At 43.4% G+C, this 18,063-nt stretch overlaps 1 protein-coding gene across 2 annotated transcripts in view; it reads left to right on the top strand.

Annotated features, from left to right (window-relative positions):
• The first annotated feature begins 7 nt into the window (after positions 1-7).
• The window catches only part of METTL25 (methyltransferase like 25), a 131,143-nt gene continuing 113,087 nt past the window's right edge, over positions 8-18,063 (top strand). Inside the window, exon 1 of one of the 2 annotated variants that reach the window (XM_075012224.1) lies at positions 8-409. In XM_075012224.1, the coding sequence (XP_074868325.1) occupies positions 145-409 (265 nt within the window). In that variant the 5' untranslated portion in view covers positions 8-144. The remainder of the gene's footprint in view (positions 410-18,063) is intronic. The other variant, XM_075012233.1, reaches the window with a different exon arrangement.

Here is an 18,063-nt window from a genome sequence, read left to right as displayed (position 1 = left end):
AGCGCCCGCTTCCGCGCGGGCGGGTGGCGAACTCGGCTCGGTCCTCGATTCGTCAGGCTGAGATGCTCAGGCCGGGGGGGGGGGAACCCGGGCCGACAGGCATCACAAGCCGAGCGTCGAGCAAACGCTCCCTGTGCAGCCGCCATGCCGCGTTCCCTCGACTGCGTCCCTCCCGAGCCGGCCGCTGAGACGGTGGCCTGCCAGCTCCGGGCCGTGGCGCAGTTCCTCAGGCGGGCGCTGCCGCTGTGCCGGGCGCACACGGTGGAGTTTTACACGCGGGGGCTGTGGGAGCAGCTGGTGGCTTTGTCCCCCGAGACTGTGCTGGAGGCGCTGAGCGGCGCCGGGCTCCTGCGGCGGCAGCAGCGCCCCCTGGAGGAGGCCGCCGGCACCGCCACGGCCGGGCGATGGGGTAAGTGCCCGGTTCTCAGCGGGCCTAACGCCGCCCATGGGCCGTTGCCGGGGGCGCGACTGGAGTCCTCTGTGGCGTTAGGTGATCGCCGGCCTCCGTAAGCCGCATTGTGCTGCTGCCCGTAGTTTCCGCACCCGCGGCGCGGGGCCCACGTGTGACCTTTCCTCCTCCCCCTGGTCTTTAAGGAGCATCCGTGGCCCTGGTCAGAGTCCGCGTAACTCCTTCCCGTTTGCGCGTGGCCAGCGAAGCGCGGCGGCGGCGGCGGGCGGTCGGGGAGCGCAGTGTAGCCCGGTCCCAGCCAGTGCGCAAATTACAGGGAGGGCAGACAACCTACCGATTCATAATCTCATTGCTGATTTCTCCGCAGCACTGCCGGGATCCCCTCCGCTTCCCAGCTCTGCCTTCTTCCCGCTGGTAGAAGTATTCATAATAAGGGAGCGGAGGAAATGGGCTGAATTGGGTATCATTCAAAAGCCCTTTTCCCACAAATGCAAAGGTGCTAATCCTGACAAACGGCAAACAGTTAGATCTGTTAGATAAACTTTTTAAAAATTTTTTTAAATTTGCTTTTGGAACAGAATTGCATTGATTACATTAAAAATGCTTACACTGATCTTTTGTAATCCTTGCAAAGTTAGTCTTGTCATGTAGGAATGTAAACATTCAATAAAGTAATCACCATTGTCCTCTTCCTCTTGGGCACCACTGCTAATCGTATTAATATTTGTCAACACCACACCATGCTTAATTTTGTGTGACACAGGCTGTATGTTTGCAGAGTGATGAGAATCTGGCCTTTGCACATGATCATTTGATTGGCTGAAAGATTAATCCAAGAATACATGCTGTTTCACAGATAACTGATATGATGAGCGTATCTTCCATGACCAAGGAATGTTCAATAGAGGAGTGTAGTTCTGGATGTGCTTGAGGATCCTTGAGCTTGATAATTGCTTGGTAATTTGTCCAAATAGCAGGTTTTTCTCCATTTGTCTGCTTCTTGAAAACAATCTACCAATGTAGTCTCATAGTGTTGGTTTTCAAATGATTAACTCAGCCCATGAACACCCCCCCATGAACACTCAGTCCATGAACACTGTCTAACCACTTTTGAAGTTGCAACTGCAATCAGTTATCTTACAACTGCCCCAGTGGTGATGGCTGTCACTTTTCTCACACTTCTCTAATGGTGAGTTGAAGGGACCTGGTCTACCCAGTCCTACGGGTCCCCCACAGTCCATGTGGATTTGAGCCTTTCGCTGCACCTCTACTATCATTACTTGTGGCCATTTCCCCACGATCACAGTATGCTTAGTGTTATCTGCCTGTCCCAGGTTCCTTCTCCCTGGATTTGTACGTATACTAAGTGAGCTGTGGTGCTACAGGGTTGCAGCCAGCTCCACACATGGTCATTCTGCCTTGGGTTCCCAGCAGATACACTGCTCTCCTCTGAAGCTCTTTGGTTGCATGTACATTTGCATTCCTCTTTGGAAAGGGGCATGCAATTGAGGGAAACAACATGCAAATGAGGTACATATTTACATATCTGGTGCCTCATTTTCATATTATTAGTTCGAAAAAAGAAAAAAAGTGTAGACACGCTCTTTTGAAAGTAAACCCCATCTTCCAAAAAACACTTCTTCCCTTTTTTTATGGGAAGAAGGGTTCTTTGTAAGATGGGGTTTACTTTCAAAAGAGCCACGTCTACACTGCTTTTCTTCTTTTGAAAAAAAGCTCTTTCAAAAGAATATGCAAATGAGGTGACATGGAAATCTGCACCTCATTTGCATGCCTCTTTCAAAAGAGGCATGCAAATGTAGATGCAGCCTTTATGTATGGGCCTGCTGGGCTCCGACTGGCTGCTTCTCACGGCTCTCTCCTATTAGCTGCTTTGTATGACTCCTTTAGTGCTCTCAAACCCTGATTGGCCAATATGAGCTGACTATCAATCATAGCATACCATAAGTTACAGAATTTCACTTGGCAATTTCTTAATGAAAATCAGGACTTCTAACTAAGCTTGAGCAGGGGTCAGCAACCCCTGGTATAGGTGCCAAGAGTGGCATTAGAGCCGATTATCCTCAGTATACAAAGCAGGAGCTCAGCCCCACCCTTCCTCCTGAATGCAGTCAGGAGCTTGTTCAAAGCCACACAACCTATGGGTTCACAAAAGAGCACCTAATGCTGCCAACCACTTCCTAAACAGTAAAGCTCTGCATCTCAATTTATTTATTAATGAAGCTGTTGTAAGTAGGGCTATTTATTAATGACTTTAAAAAATATCACCGGCACTATGACCATAGAAGTCAAAAGGTCAAATGTTGGTACTTCACCTCAGAATGGCTGCTGATCCCTGAGCTAAAGCATGTCTTTTGAAAAATGTAAGTTTGATTCAAAGACTTCAGGTGATGGAGAATCTCCCTCTTTCTTCTTGCTTAGGTGTCACTATTCTTAATTACCCTCAGTGTGCGTAAAAAAGTTGTTTGCTTTTTTTTTTTCAATTTTTTTTTCCAGCCAGCCAAATTTCGTTTCAGTTCCTATACTAGATTATAGAGCCTTCTACTGGCAGCAGTCTTCCCCAGAACTGTGATCCTAGTCTGTGATCAAGTCACTTATTAATTTTCCTTCTCTTTAAGATACATTGATCATGCTTCTTTAATTTCTCACTGTGAGACAGGTTTTCAAGACCTGGAATTATTTTTGTAGCTTTTTCTGAATACTTCCTTTTCATCAACATTCTTTTTGAAGTGTGGACACTTCAAAGGGCAAACCAGAACTGGACATATTATTCCTATAATAGTCTCACTAATTCCATATATAACGGTAATAACATTCTTATGTCTTCTCAGTATTCCCTTGCTGATACATTTAAGGATAGCATTCACTGGCTGTGCCTACACTACAGCAATCCTTCAAATGATGATCTTCCAGAAGATGTCTTCCAAAAAAACTTCTTTCAAAGGGTGCATTCACACGCAAGAAAGCAGATCGAAAGATCGATTCTCTCTTTTAATAGAGAGCATCCACACAACCTCCGCTCTTTCAAAAGAACAGGCCAGGGATCGAAAAATCCAGTGCCATAAGGACTGCTCTTTCAAACAAAGGGCTCCCTCAGAGCGTCTACATATGCTTTTTTTCCAAAAGAAGCTTCCGGGAGCAGAAGAGTGCTTCCAGAAGAAGAGCTGCATTCTTTTGATTTTGTATTGAATGAAAGCATTTTGTATGTAGATACGCTACATACTCTTTCGAAAAAGGGCCGTGTTTTCTGAAAGATCTTGCTAGTGTAGACGTGGCCACTCTGTTAGCCACCAGTGTGCACTATAATGTTATGGTCACTTGTTTACCTACTATAACCACTATTGTCTTTTTCTGAGTCACTGGTTTCCAATATCTTTTATCATCTAGGATGCCCTTTATTCTTGATTCCTACATGTATGAAGTTGCATTCAGTTATATGAAAACATACATTATTGAAATGTGCCTATCTTACATTGTGGTCTGGATTGCGCTGTATAACTAACTTATTATTTACAATCTTCCAATTTTTATGTACTATGCTTATGTAACACAAGAAGCATCAGTTGGCAGAAGTGACAGAAGGGATTTCCCAGTAAAACTTCTGTCTACAGATTCCGTCTACACATAAAAGTGGATCGACAGAGCAAGCCATTCTGTCGACAGAGCAGCCAGACTGCCCAGCCCTCTCTCAACAGAATGGCTGACCAGAAACTCTGCGGACAGGGCTGGTCAGTGAACTGAAAGCCCTGTCTGTCAGCAGAAGGGCCCTGAAGTGTCTACATGTCTGTGTTCTCAACAAAACACTGTTGAGAGAGGTGTTATAACTGGACAGGGAGAGGTGTAACACTGCTGGCAAATATGCCAGGTTTTGTCGACAAACTGTCAACAAAGTATATTTTGCATGTAAATGCTCCACGAGTTTTTCTGATAAAAGCCCTTTTTTATCAAAAAAAAAAAAAAAAAAAAAAGCCCTCTCATATAGACGTAGCCTAAATGTATAATGTCAACACATTTACCTTTCTGAACTAAAAGGCACTCTCATAAAAATGTGTAGTTGAAAACACCCGAGAAACTGAGAAGGAATCAGAAAACAATGAGTAATTTCATCTCTGAGAGAGAGAGAAAAGCCAAGTAGACGAGATAGATTTGTAGCGGGGAAAAGAGCAGCTTGGTCATCGGTACTGAGACCTGTGCTGCTGTTCCACATATCGACCATCTGTAAGATAAAGAAATAGCTATGTGATTATATCTGCTTATGATTCAAAATTATTTGAGATTAGAACTATGCGGAATTCCAAGGGCAGGTGGAATTTAGTTGAGGAAATCCAGTGAAGACATTGAAGGAACAATTTAAAATAGGCATGCCCAGTGCTAAGTTCTTAAGTGCAAGATTCAGGCAGGCATCATTGTGTATTTATGTGAAAATATCTGTGAGATGTGTATCAGTGTGCAGGGATTTTTTGTTTTGTTTTGTTTTTGGGGTTTTTTTTTGAGTGAATAAAATGTATGAAGAAGAAAACAGAAAACATATCAATTCATTTATTTAAATAGATGGTGCATTTAAATGTGAATGTGTAAAGTACTGGTTATATCATTTCTAAACCCAGGACAAATATAGAATGAGAGAGAAAAGAAATGAAAATGATAGTGTGTATTGTAGCTATTCATTTATGAGAGATTTAAAAGACTATGCTTATTTAGTTTGGGGAGAAAAGATTATGATTTACAAAATACTGTAATGTATAGAAGTATTGGTTCAGGGAATAGATATACTTTCAGTGCACAATGGAATGTGACGTTGAGGTCATGTATGCAAAATGCATTATTGCAAATCTGGATAAAGTTCATTTTCCTATTTGGCAAGGCATTCACCTCTTGAGAGTTAATGAGAAGTTCATGTCTGACTCAAAGTCCCAAAATTATACAAGATGAACAGCTTGGAGAAAATCTACTTTTTTTTCTTTTTTTTTTTTTTTTTTGAGTTGTCTTATAATAAGGTTACACTACATGAAACATAAATGCAACATTTAGGCTACGTCTGCACTAGCCCCAAACTTCGAAATGGCCACGCAAATGGCCATTTCGAAGTTTACTAACGAAGCGCTGAAATGCATATTCAGCGCTTCATTAGCATGCGGGCGGCCGCGGCACTTCGAAATTGACGTGCCTTGCAGACGCGCGGCTCGTCCCGACGGGGCTCCTTTTCGCAAGGATCCCACCTACTTTGAAGTCACCTTATTCCCATGAGGTCATGGGAATAAGGGGACTTTTAAGTAGGCGGGATCCTTTCAAAAAGGAGCCCCGTCGGGACGAGCCGCGTGGCGGCGAGGCACATCAATTTCGAAGTGCTGCAGCCACCCGCTTGCTAATGAAGCGCTGAATATGTATTTCAGCGCTTCATTAGTAAACTTCGAAATGGCTATTTGCGTGGCCATTTTGAAGTTTGGGGCTAGTGTAGACACGGCCTTAGAGTGATTAAGCAAAATAGATTCTCTATACCAAATAAAGATTGATAACAAAATATTTTTGCAAAGCAAAAGGTTCCATTTTTGAAAACTGGCATGAAATTATATTGTGCAGTAATTAAAATGTTCATATTTTCTCTCAAGAATAAATGAAGACAAAAGGTATGATTCTGTTGTTTATACAGGTTGTACCTCCCTCATCCAGCACCCTTGGGACCTGTATGGTCGCTGATAAGGGGATTTGCTGGACAAGTAGAGGTCAGGCCACCTGCCTGGTGGGGGCAGGGCTGCCAAGCTCCCTGCATGTGACAGAAGTCCCCTGCAGATTGCAGGACTGCTGGCAGGGCCCGGGCCAGTGTCCTCCCAGCTGGGGCTGCTGGTGGGGCTCTGTACTCCAGCAGACTTCCTGTCCCTGCGCTGCCAGGGTTATCCTGGCTGGGGTCCCATGACTATTCTCTGTTCCGGCAACATCCGTTGTCCTGTCGGATGAGGGATATTGCTGGACGAGAGAGTGCTGGATAAAGGAGTTTTAATCTGTATATTGCTTAATATAGGAGTGTGTGTTGCATTAACTGATTTTCACAAACATTCCCATTTTTATATAGATCACATTTTTAAATAATGAGCCTAGAAAGGTTGTAACCCTCATTTCATGCATCTTACATGAATCCAGGTCCAGTTTTAGACAGAGAATACCTGCTCTGTTTTTCCTGCATCTGAGTTTGGACATTTGCCAAGTTGCTTCTCATTTATCTAGCAGTGTTTTAGGTGACTGCAGCATTAGATCAGTGGTCTCCAATCTTTATGAGCGCAAGATCACTTTTTGAATTTAAGTGCAATCCAGAATCTCCCTCAAACCAAATCCCCTTGCCCTGCCTCCTGCTCCACCCTGCCCCTTTTCTGAAGGCCACCCTGCTCATTCCATTCCTCTTCCCTCCCCCTTCCTCACTTACTTTCACCAGGCTGGGACTGGAGGGGAGTCTAGTTACTGGCCTTGGGCCAAGGCATTCAGAGTGTGGGAGGGTCTCCAGAATGAGCCTGGGGCAGGGGGTTTGGATGCAGGAGTGGGTTCAGGATGCAGGATCTGGGGGGGAGTTTGGGTACAGGAAGACTTCAGGGCTGGCAGTGGTTCAGGGTGCGAGCTCTGTTTAAGCACAGTTTACCTTAGGTGGCTCCCAGGTGGTGGCACAGTGAGGCTAAGGCAGGCTCATCCTCTGCCCTAGCCCTTTGCCACTCCTGAAAGTGTCTGGTATGTCCAGCAACAGCTTCTGAGATTCTGCGGGGGAGGGACAGATGGCTCTGCACCCTGCTTGCTGTCAACAATTTTAATAGTTAAACAACAATTTAAATAGTTAGAATTCTGTGTAAAGGAGATAAGATGCTAATATTATCTAATGCTAAGATGCTAATATGGTGACCTAAATATTTGTGTTTGCTGTCCTGCCACATATTCTTTAGTGATACAATGGAATTCAGTGAAGTTAAGTAAAATTAGTCTGTTGGTGCTTTTTTTGCAACATATACTTGTGAACATATCTTTTAACAATACATAAGCAGATATCAAGGGGAATAATGTATTTTGGTATTCCTATATCATAAAAAAGATTTTTTCCCCAAATATTTTTGCCTGATCAGGTAAGAAGGATGAAGAAATGAATAGTGGGATCCATTTAACAATTTCTGTGTAAGGGTAAAATTGGCAAAATAAGGACAAGATTATTTTACCAATAATCTAATAAGTTCATTGCATATATTTCCAATACATTGGAATAATTTACAGTTTTCACATATTACTGTGAAATAAGGCAGACTTACCTATATAACATAGGTCTTTGAATATAAACGGACAATCTATATATACCTGATTTGTTTATAAATAACTTGCAATTGTTCTAACCACATCAGATTAAATACAAATATTTCTTCTAAACTCCATCAGCAGCTGAATTGTCTAAGTAGAAAAAACAAATATATTTCAGTCACTTACTCCTGGTTTAAGATAATACAGACCATTAAAGATATGCACACATCCATAATTATCAGAGGTTTTTGTTCTCATAAATTCATTACAGTGAAATATTTTCCAAGACTATGCTATTATTTGTGTTGGGTGTGGGGAGGGAAAAAAGATAAAGCCTTAGTTTTATTTTTGATGTTAGAAACCAATATATTTAACAGATAACATCCTCTTAGGAATACATCTACCTAACCAGATGTTGAGGAAGGAATAACTCAGAAACCAAAATATGTTTTCAGCATGTGTGTTTGTGTGAAACAGATATGAATTAAATCTAATCTCTGTAACTAAACTATATGAAAGTTCACATCAAGTGAACCCTGTATATATTACATAGATGAAAGTTCATTCATATCTTTTTGTTATTAATTTAATATCTAGCCTGGTGACTTTAAAGTCTATATTTTAAAAAGTGTGTAGGTAATTTTTGTTAATGAATTAGAGAACTACATTGTGTTGGAAAAGGATTTTTTTTGATTGCTGTGAGACCAACACACCCTTTTCCAAAAAATGTAGTAATGGTTAAAAAGGGCTATATTCATGAAACCTTGTTTTTATAGCTCATAATTGTATATGCCAGGTTTATAAAAATGCTAAAAAGAAATTTCCTGGATGCTGGTTAGTCTGCAAAAACTGAACTGTAAGCTAAGCGAATATATTTATAAATCTCTCTGTATAATATATTGGATTGGAATTTTCAAAAGTTTTACAGTAAAAAGTAGTAACAACAATGCTGTACCATAAAGCATCATTGTGTCTGTGAAACAAAATGGGAGCTCCCTACCCAATTGGAAAATTAGCATTGCTTTTTTTTCCTCCGGGCATCAGTGATGGCTAGTAGAGAAATCCCTCTTTAGTCTGAGATTTAAGACTCAATCTCTGTCATTCTCCCAACAGTTGCTGGTCTATAGCTTTGGTTGTTGACTCCCCTCCGCCTTTAATCTGAGTCTCCTAATAGATTAGTGCAGTGGTTCCCAAATTTCTTCCAGTTGTGGAACACTTGGACATCATGGTGCTCTCCATGAAACACTTCATCTTTTTACATCATGCTAACTATGAGGAACATTACTAATGAATAATATTTCATAGTAATGTTGATTATAATTATTGTAAATGCAACTCAACAAATAATAATGAAACCAGGCATTAACAAAACGAATATAGCTGGAACGACAGATAAAACATAAATAAAATCAGCGTACTTAATTCATTTAATGTGATGGATGATCTTCACGGGATGAACAAAGACAACTGATATCAGGTGTGATATCTGACAACTGAATCTGCATTTCATTCTCTGCATCCAGTTTATTTTTGTACTTTGTTTTTGAGGTGATGTACCTGAAAACTTGGTTTCACAAAGATAAGTGGTAGTGAAAGGCAAGATTTTCAGGAGCGCATGCCCAGCGATATCTGAGAACTCACGCTGCACTTTAAAGCAGAATTTCATAAGAGAGTCACTGAAAAATTCAAACTTTAAATCCCCAGTACACCTGAGATCAAAATGCTGCTCCATGTCTTTACTACTGACATCAGGTGTTATGCTATTAAATGGATTGCTAATTCAGTCACGCTCATCAGTTTCAGGAGGAAAATACTCATCAAAAGTGACCTGGAGTCCTCGGAAGCTGAGCATTATATTTTTCTTCACTGTACCATCAGTCTTGAGATTACACTTAGAGAGGAAGTTTTCTGTGGTGGGAAAGCAACTACATTGATCCTTTTCTACACTTGAACACCAGAATTCAAGCTCTCTTTTTGTTGCTGAGATTTTGTTGCGAGCAGAAAAAACAGTAGCATCTTTGCCTTGAATACTCAGGTTTAGTTCATTCATTTTAGTAAACATATCTATCAAATATGCAAGCTGTTGAAGGCAGATAGCGTCATGCAGTTATAAAACAAATCATATGCGTTGGTCTCAAAAAAACACCATTGTAGCCGCTTCAGGCTCCTGGAAGGGCTTCTGCCCTTCTGTGTCAGTGGCTGGCGGTCCCACTCCCCTGCCATGAATCCCACAGGACCCCCCCAGTCACTCATTTGGGGGGTCCCACCTTGACTTTGGTGGATGAAAGGCAACAGTTCAAGCCCCCTGCCTTATCTCAGGCAGGTGCTGGGGGAAATTAGCTCAAAAGTCTGGGCCTAGCCCTAGGTCCAGGCAACATCAGGCCCACAGTCTTTGGCACCCCTGGCCCTATCTCAGGACAGAGTGGTAAGCCCAGTAAAGCCCAAGCCCTGGAGCAAGGCGGGGCAACAAAAACACAGAAGAGCCCTCGCCCTGGAGCAAGGCAGGGCAGCAAACAATCTTCAGGTGGCCTTCGGTCCTAGCTCAGGGCAGGGCAGCACACATCGATGGGAACTCAGGCCTTGGTGCAGGGCAGGGCAACACTATCACAGTCAAAGGAGCCGAGGCCTTAACTCAGGGTAGGGCAGCAAGCAACAGTTTCACAGCAGCCCAGGCCCTAGCTCAGGGTGGGGCAGCAAACAAATACAACTCTGTACCCATGCTGGCAGAGGTGGGGGAAACTGCCACCCGACAAGGGGGTGGCAGGTGGGACATGGGCCCACCTGCTCCACTGTGTCCGGGCCCAGGGGCCCTGGTCGCAGCAGTACAGCCTGCTGTGTGGGTCTGCGTGAAATCCAGACTGCAACACGCTGCCCAAGGACCTTTAATGGTCTGTTCTACCCGCTGGTCCGCTCCTGGTCTTCCCCCTAGCACATACCCAAAGTACACCAACATCTCAGGGCTCACAGGGTATCAGATCCAGCTGGGGTCTGGGTGGCCCAATCCAGACCGGCATGGCCTCTCTCAGCTGTGCATCCTCAGGTTGGCTTGGGGTGCAGGCTGAGCCAGTTCTCCAACCACCTCAGGCTGACTCAGGGAACAGTCTGCGGCGGTTACTGTGGTCAGTCCTCTGGGCCCAGCTGGTCTAATCCAGGATGGTTCTGCTGGGGGCCCCAGGTTGTCAGGACTGGCAGGGGCCCAGGTGGCCCAATCCAGGCCTCAGCCTCCCTCAGCAGGTCCTCCATCTCCCAGGCTGGGAACCCAGAGCTATCCTCTGGTTCCTCTGGAGGCTGGCCCCCAGAAGAGTCTCAGGCTGCCAGGCAGGGAACACAGAGCCATCCTCTGGCCACTCTGGAGGCTCAGCACCATCTGAGTCCTCAGCCTAGGCTTTGTTAAGCCTGGCCCCACCTCCTGACTTCCGGTCAGGTGGCTGGGAGGGACCAGGCTCTAGACAAATTGGCTGCCTGAAGAGGTCCTCCCCTTCCAGGTAGTGGGGTGGCCATCCCGCCCCACTACAACCATTAATTCATTTCTTAACTCAAACACCCTGATGAGTACTTTTCCTTGGCTCAGCCAACATACAGCTGTGTGTAACAACAATAAAGTGTGTAGGCTTCCCATATCTTCACACATTTTCAAAAGCAATCTAGCGTTCAGAGACGTAGCTTTTATGAAATTTACTATCTCAACAGCTTCATCCAACACATCAGCTAGACGTTGAGGCATTTGTTTCATCACAAGTTGCTAGCAGTGAATAATGCAATGGGAGCTAGTACACTGTGGGTGTTTTATCTGCGCCGTGATGCCCTTAATTGAGCCAGTCATGCTTTTGGCTCCATCCGTGTACACATCTGCACATTTCTGCCAAGAGATCTCCTTTTCATTGAAATATTTGTCCAAAACATCAAACATTTCTTTGCCGGTTGTTGTGGTGGAGAGGCACTTACATAAAAGCAAATCCTCCTTAACTTCGCCATCACGTAAATAGCAAAAAACTGCTAAGAGAACTGCCAAACCCTGATACATCTGTTGATTCATCGAGCTAAGGACAAAAGAAATCACAGCTTCTTAATTGAGAACATAACACTAATTGTGTATCATTTGCCACATCATCAGTACAGTGCTCCGCCATGTTGTTCGACAGAGGAACACTTTTGATTTTGTTTGCAGCTGCTCCACTCCACGCTACACCCACAACATCCAAAATACAAAACTTTATAAGACTTCCTGCAATGGTGTGAGCTTCGCCTGCTATTGCTGTTCTCCTGCTCAGTAGATATGATGCTTCCAGTAACTTATCATTTAATGTAGCTTTTGTGTGCTTAAATCCTTGCATTTTTTCTCAGCACGTTGTGCTAAGCAGCAAAGAAGGACACATCTTTGCCAGCCAAATCTGCATGTTTATTCCAAAGGTGTCTCTTTATTTTGGTTGGTACAAGCGAGCTGATTTGCAGAATTTTCTTGCATATAACACAAAGGGCATCAGGACAATCCTCAGATCCTGTTCATGTAAAGCCAAAAGAGAGAGAGCTTTCATCGTACCATCTTTTAACAGACTGTCTTCTACCATCTAGCTCTAGCGTTTCTGGTGATTTGTTTGGCACTGGCATTTCATTTTCAACACCGAAACTCAGATTGTTGCTCACATCAATACTTGTGGACGGGTAATTGTTGGCTCTGTACCCTGTTGCTATACTTACAAAGTCAATGTCACCATGTGCATTTTCTTGTTGCAAGTTGTTTGAGGACTCAGTAGTGGCAACACCACAATCTCTTGTTAGCAACCCAGTTTTCAGACAGCAATCCACTGAATTTAAATAATATTTAATGTAACTTTTCCAACTTTAACAGCTTTAATTTGTTGAAAATTGTTAAATTAGTGAAAATGTGAGCACATGTCACACACACGAGTAATAGTGACTTTTTGCAAAACCTTCCAGCCTCTGCCTCAGTTTACATTTAGCGGCTTTATTTACAGGAAATGACGTTAGTAGTCTGTTAGGAGGAGACTGGTATGGATGACATCCAGTGCTTTCACGATTTCTGTTTAATGTAGGGCCTATTTTGTTAAGTACATTAGTCCCCCAGGTTATGCAAATTTCACGTAAGTTGGCAGGCTTTTTTTCCGGTGGAACGCAGTGGAACTGCCTTCTGCTACCTTTTTTCTCAAGCTGCTGCTGCCATTGTGTTGCTGGAGAAGCAGCAGGAGCACGTGGAGCTCCTTTTGAAATGTAAGTCCTGGGGTTGAGTGGGGCAGTTGGGGAGGGTTAAGCCTGGCGGTGGGTTTGGGTCATGGGAGGGGGGCAGGGAGATTAAGCCTGGTGTGGGTTAGGGCTGCAGAGGGGGCAGAGTGTTGAGCCGGGGTCAGGGGGTGTTGAGCTGCAGGCGCGTGGGAAAGGGAAGTTTGAGCTGGGGTTGCGTGGGGTTGAGCCAGGGCCAAGGGGTTAAGCTGTGGGTGTGCAGGGGTGACAAGTTTGAGCTGGGACAGCAGGGGGTTGAGGCACCTCTGCATGGGGCTGGAGGGTGTTTGAGCCAGGGCTAGAAGGTTTGAACTATGGGTGTGCAGGGCTAGGAGGTTTGAGCTGTGGCCGTGGGGGTTGAGCCATGGCCATGTAGGACTGGGGGATTGAGCCGTGGGTGCATGGGGCTGGGAGGTTTGAGCAGGGGTCGGGGTGGTGAGCTGTGTGTTTGTGGGGCCGGGGGGTGGTTGAGCCAAGGGCGTGTGGGGCCAGGTGTGGGGGTTGAGCCATGGCCATGTAGAACTGGGGGATTGAGCCGTGGGTGCATGGGGCTGGGAGGTTTGAGCAGGGGTCGGGGGTGGTGAGCTGTGTGTTTGTGGGGCCGGGGGGTGGTTGAGCCAAGGGCGTGTGGGGCCAGGTCGGGGGGTTGAGCCACAGGTGCATGGGACTGGGAGATTTGAGACGGGGCTGGGGAGTTGAGCCATGGGCATGCAGGGCTGGGAGGTTTGAGTTGGGGCTGGGGATGCTGAGCCACAGCCGCGTGGGGCCGGGGGGTTGAGCCACAATTTACTGTAGCTCTAGGCCAGTGGTGAGCAAAAGTGTAAAATTGAGCAAATTGCATCCCAAAATTTATTTTTTTCCCTTGATAATGGGAAAGAGACCACCATTAATCAATTTCACTGGTGGAACACTTGGTAATAGCTTGCAGAGTACCACTGTTCTGCTGGAACATAGTTTGGGAACCACTAGATTAGTGAGTTGTCTGTTCTGTATCAAGGATTGCTATGCATTTTTCATTGCTGTTGGCTATATTTATTTTGTGGATTTGTGCGCATGTCATGGAATTGCGTGTGCAGTCCCAGAAAATTAAAAATAAGTTAAATGAATAAACCTATACTTTAATTTTTTCTTATTTTTAGTTGTTATTGTTGATAAGAAGTATAAACAAGGGCATATAGTTTCACTCCTTGAAATAAACATCATGCTGCTTTCTTTGTTTGTTTGCTTACTGGCTTGTGGTGTGTTATTTGTGGGGGGGTTGATTTTGCTTTTTCGGTGGGGCTTTTGTTACAGAAAGGCCGTGTCTACACTAGCCAAAAACTTCGAAATGGCCATGCAAATGGCCATTTTGAAGTTTACTAATGAAGCACTGAAATACATATTCAGCACTTCATTAGCATGCGGGCGGCTGTGGCGCTTCGAAATTGACGCGGCTCGCCACCGCGCAGCTGGTCCAGATGGGGCTCCTTTTCGAAAGGACCCCGGCTACGCTGAAGTCCCCGTATTCCTATGAGCAGATGGGAATAAGGGGACTTTGAAGTAGGCGGGGTCCTTTCGAGAAGGAGCCCCATCGGGACGAGCCGCGAGGTGGCGAGCCACATCAATTTCGAAGCGCCGTGGCCGCCCGCATGCTAATGAAGCGCTGAATATGTATTTCAGCGCTTCATTAGTAAACTTCAAAATGGCCGTTTGCATGGCAATTTTGAAGTTTTTGGCTAGTGTAGACATAGCCAAAGAGGTTTAAATTGGAAGAAAGAAAAAACTGTAGGAACTTTTTAAAAAGTATAGGAAAACTACATTTGATTTTTAATATAAAAGTCTACTTTATAAAATATGAGAGCTGTTATAGAGCAATTGCATAGTGAAAGTAAACGTTGTACTAGTAGATTTATGGTGTAATGTGTGCTAGCACTCAGTCTGACAAACTGACATAATCTCTCATTTATAGCTGGATCTCTATTGATCACTGCATTTATTTATATTTTCATTCTTATCACAGAGGAATGATTAAAGTGATCTTTAAAGAGTGTCTGCATGCATGCTGTTCACAGATTCCTGGTCATATGAAATGCTTGACCCACTTTTGGTACCACTAATCCTTCTGGGGCATTTCTCAGAAAGGAAGGTCTAGATGTTCTTCATGCCCAAGCCAATCTCTCTTTCATCTTCCTGTTCATCCCTTGAGTACAGAGTGCTATTTTTGTTCTAGCAGCTGTTATGACTACTTCATTTTAATGATAAAACTGAGTTAGTTAATATTAAACTAAAGTAAGAATTTATCGACATTTTACAGAACAGAAGGATACCAAACAAAAGGATTGACTGCTCTAGCTGTGTTCAAAATTATTTTCATGCTGGGCATAGTTAATTACACAATAGCTACAGATTTTAGGTAGTATAAACATATTAGTTCTGGAACAGCTCGAACTGTGACTGTTTCTCTTTGTCAACACTCCCAGCACATCTTCCCAGGAGAAAAAATGTCTATGCTTAGGTATCCAGCTCCATTAAAGTTCCCCAAGCTTTGAAGTAAAGAAGGCATCCATTACATTGCAAATAAGTGTTTGATTACTTCTTCACCCTGTTGTTACACTGTCCTGTTTAATAAGAAGGTGTTATCAAGAGTTTTTATTTCTCTTCTGTGATTTCAGAATGCTCAAATCTAATTTGCCTTTCTTATTGTAAAAAAACAAAACAGTGCAAGGTACAAGGTTTAATGAACCTTTGGTATTTTTCCTTACATCAATTCAGCATTTCTCTGTGTTCCTATTTTTTTGTTTCAGACTTGTTTTGTTATTTACAAATTATAAGTACTGATTTACCTCAATAATGCAAAACAAGCAAATTCATTTATATAATGGAAAAAGAACTATTTACTTTTTAATTAGAAGAATAAAAATGTAAGAACAGGTACTGAAACAATTTAAACATGGATAGTTGGGTTATAGCCTGTCAGAATGTTTATTCTTTTTAGCGCCATGTATTGCCACCTGCAGTTATGTCTTTGGAGTGCCTTGCTTCACAAGTAAAGCTATTGAAATGAATGGGTCTGCTTTCAGTGGATCAAATTGTGGCATGACTTGTATGATTAAACAAGGAACTAAGGATGGCTTACAGATTGTGAGTTGCAGTTCAGTAAGGAGAATGATCTGTATCGGAATACAGTAAAATTCCTTTAATCTGGCACGTCTGGGACCGGACAGGTGCTGAATTACCAAATTTTCCAGACTATTGGACGTTACCATAAAGATGCCCTTAGACATTCTAATTTCACTGGTGTATATGTGATACACTATTTTGATACTGTATTATTTACTACACTACATCACGTGTTACACTATAAATACTAATGTACTGTACTCAGCCCTGCAAGTCCTTAGCTTCTTCACCACCACGTGCTCTTACAGCTTCTTCACCACCCTGTGCTTTGCAGCTTCACCACCTTGCTCTCCTGTACCTTCACCCTGCGCTTTGCAGCTTCTTCACCCTGCACTTGGCAGATTCACCACCCCATGCTCCTCTTGCTTCTTCACAGCCACGCGTCTCCAGCTTCACCACCCCTGGGCCACCCCCACCCCACACCCCAGTTCAAACCCTGCTGTCGTATATAGCCAGATTATAAATTTCAGATTTACAGTCTGCCTTACAGTAAACTCCAGGCGTAGCACAACTGTTACTTTTGACTCAGAACTCATGGCATTTGAGTCCAAAGTAAGGTACTGTTCAGGGTGAGGGAAAAGTAGCAAAATCTGGCCTTTATTAAATCAGGTGTTTGTGTATGGCATCTAAGAGAACAACATTATAACAAATAATTGAAGTTTTTCTGTAAAGGTTTTGCCTCTTGAATTTTGTGGATTTGTTCAAAATTCTATTTTTTGCAACTAATATTATTATTATTATATTATAAAGTAGGCTCTAGACTTATTAGTCACCTGTGTGCCAACCAGTACACGTATGCTGCCTCCTACTGTGGTGCTTGTGCTGTTTACTATTCAGTTTGTAATAAAACAATAACAATTTATTTTTATAATATAACTTTCTAGTGATGATAAATAATGTTTATACAGCACGCTGCATTTTCAAAGTGTTGCGTGAACATTAGTGTCTGATAATGAGCATGGGAAAAGAGTGTGTGCATAAAATCTTGAAAATAAACACTTTATCCTGGAACTGTCAAGAAGGTGAGGTACCTATTTCTGCTTAGCATGTTTGTTTGTGTCCATTTGTAATAAACTTCTCATGAGGAATACTATTGGAATCTATATTTAATTATACACAAAACATATTACATTAAAGGAAGTTTTATTTTTTTAAAATAATTTGCAAAGGTAAGCACTCACAAGTTACAAAATGCCATAATTGAGGTCACCTGGAAAACCTTAATTTGACTTTCTTGTACAACCTGTGGTCAAAGTTAAGATTTTGTCAAAGTTATTTTTAGTAAAAGATGGTGGGCACTAAACAAAAATTTGCAAGAGCCTGGACCAGTGTGTGACTTTTACTTAAAATAAACAGGGAGGGACGGCTGGGAATGGAGTGACTGCTGGAGCTCCATAGAACGGACTGAGAGCCCGGGCGCTGGGGTGACTGACAGCCTGAGTCTCACTACCACAGAGGATGGGCACAACCGGAGTGGCAGTGAGAAGAGGGCAAACACAGCCCTGGCACAGGTGTGGGCAGAGGCACAAAGTTCTGGTGCTATCCCTTGATGCAGCCCTGGAGGGAGGATATAGCACCAGGTGTGTGACGGGAGGTGGAGTAGGGCACAGCCCTGGCTATAACTGTGGTCAGCTGAAGTCACCAAAGTCCAATAAAGTCACAGAAGTCATAACTTCTGTGACCTCTTAACGAAATTGTATCCTTAATTTACATATATTCCTTAATTTCACGATCACTTCCCCCCCACAGGAACCCTACCTCATTCAGTGCACAGACTATATGGTGCCCAGTGAATGGGCAGCCATCAATTTTTCGTTTCTCCTTATTGTTTAGTGTGATAACATGCCTTGTTTTCCACACATCATTCAAACTTTGCTTTGAAGTCAGAATTATTAAATTCCTCAAAGGTTTTTCTTTGATTCTTATCATTATGTAGTTTGTGAGTTCTTCCCAAACAGATGACCTTCGCAATG

The sequence above is a fragment of the Carettochelys insculpta genome, chromosome 1, assembly GCF_033958435.1.
Source record: "Carettochelys insculpta isolate YL-2023 chromosome 1, ASM3395843v1, whole genome shotgun sequence".
NCBI classification, from domain to species: domain Eukaryota; kingdom Metazoa; phylum Chordata; order Testudines; family Carettochelyidae; genus Carettochelys; species Carettochelys insculpta.
This window is presented reverse-complemented; position numbering and strand designations above follow the sequence as displayed.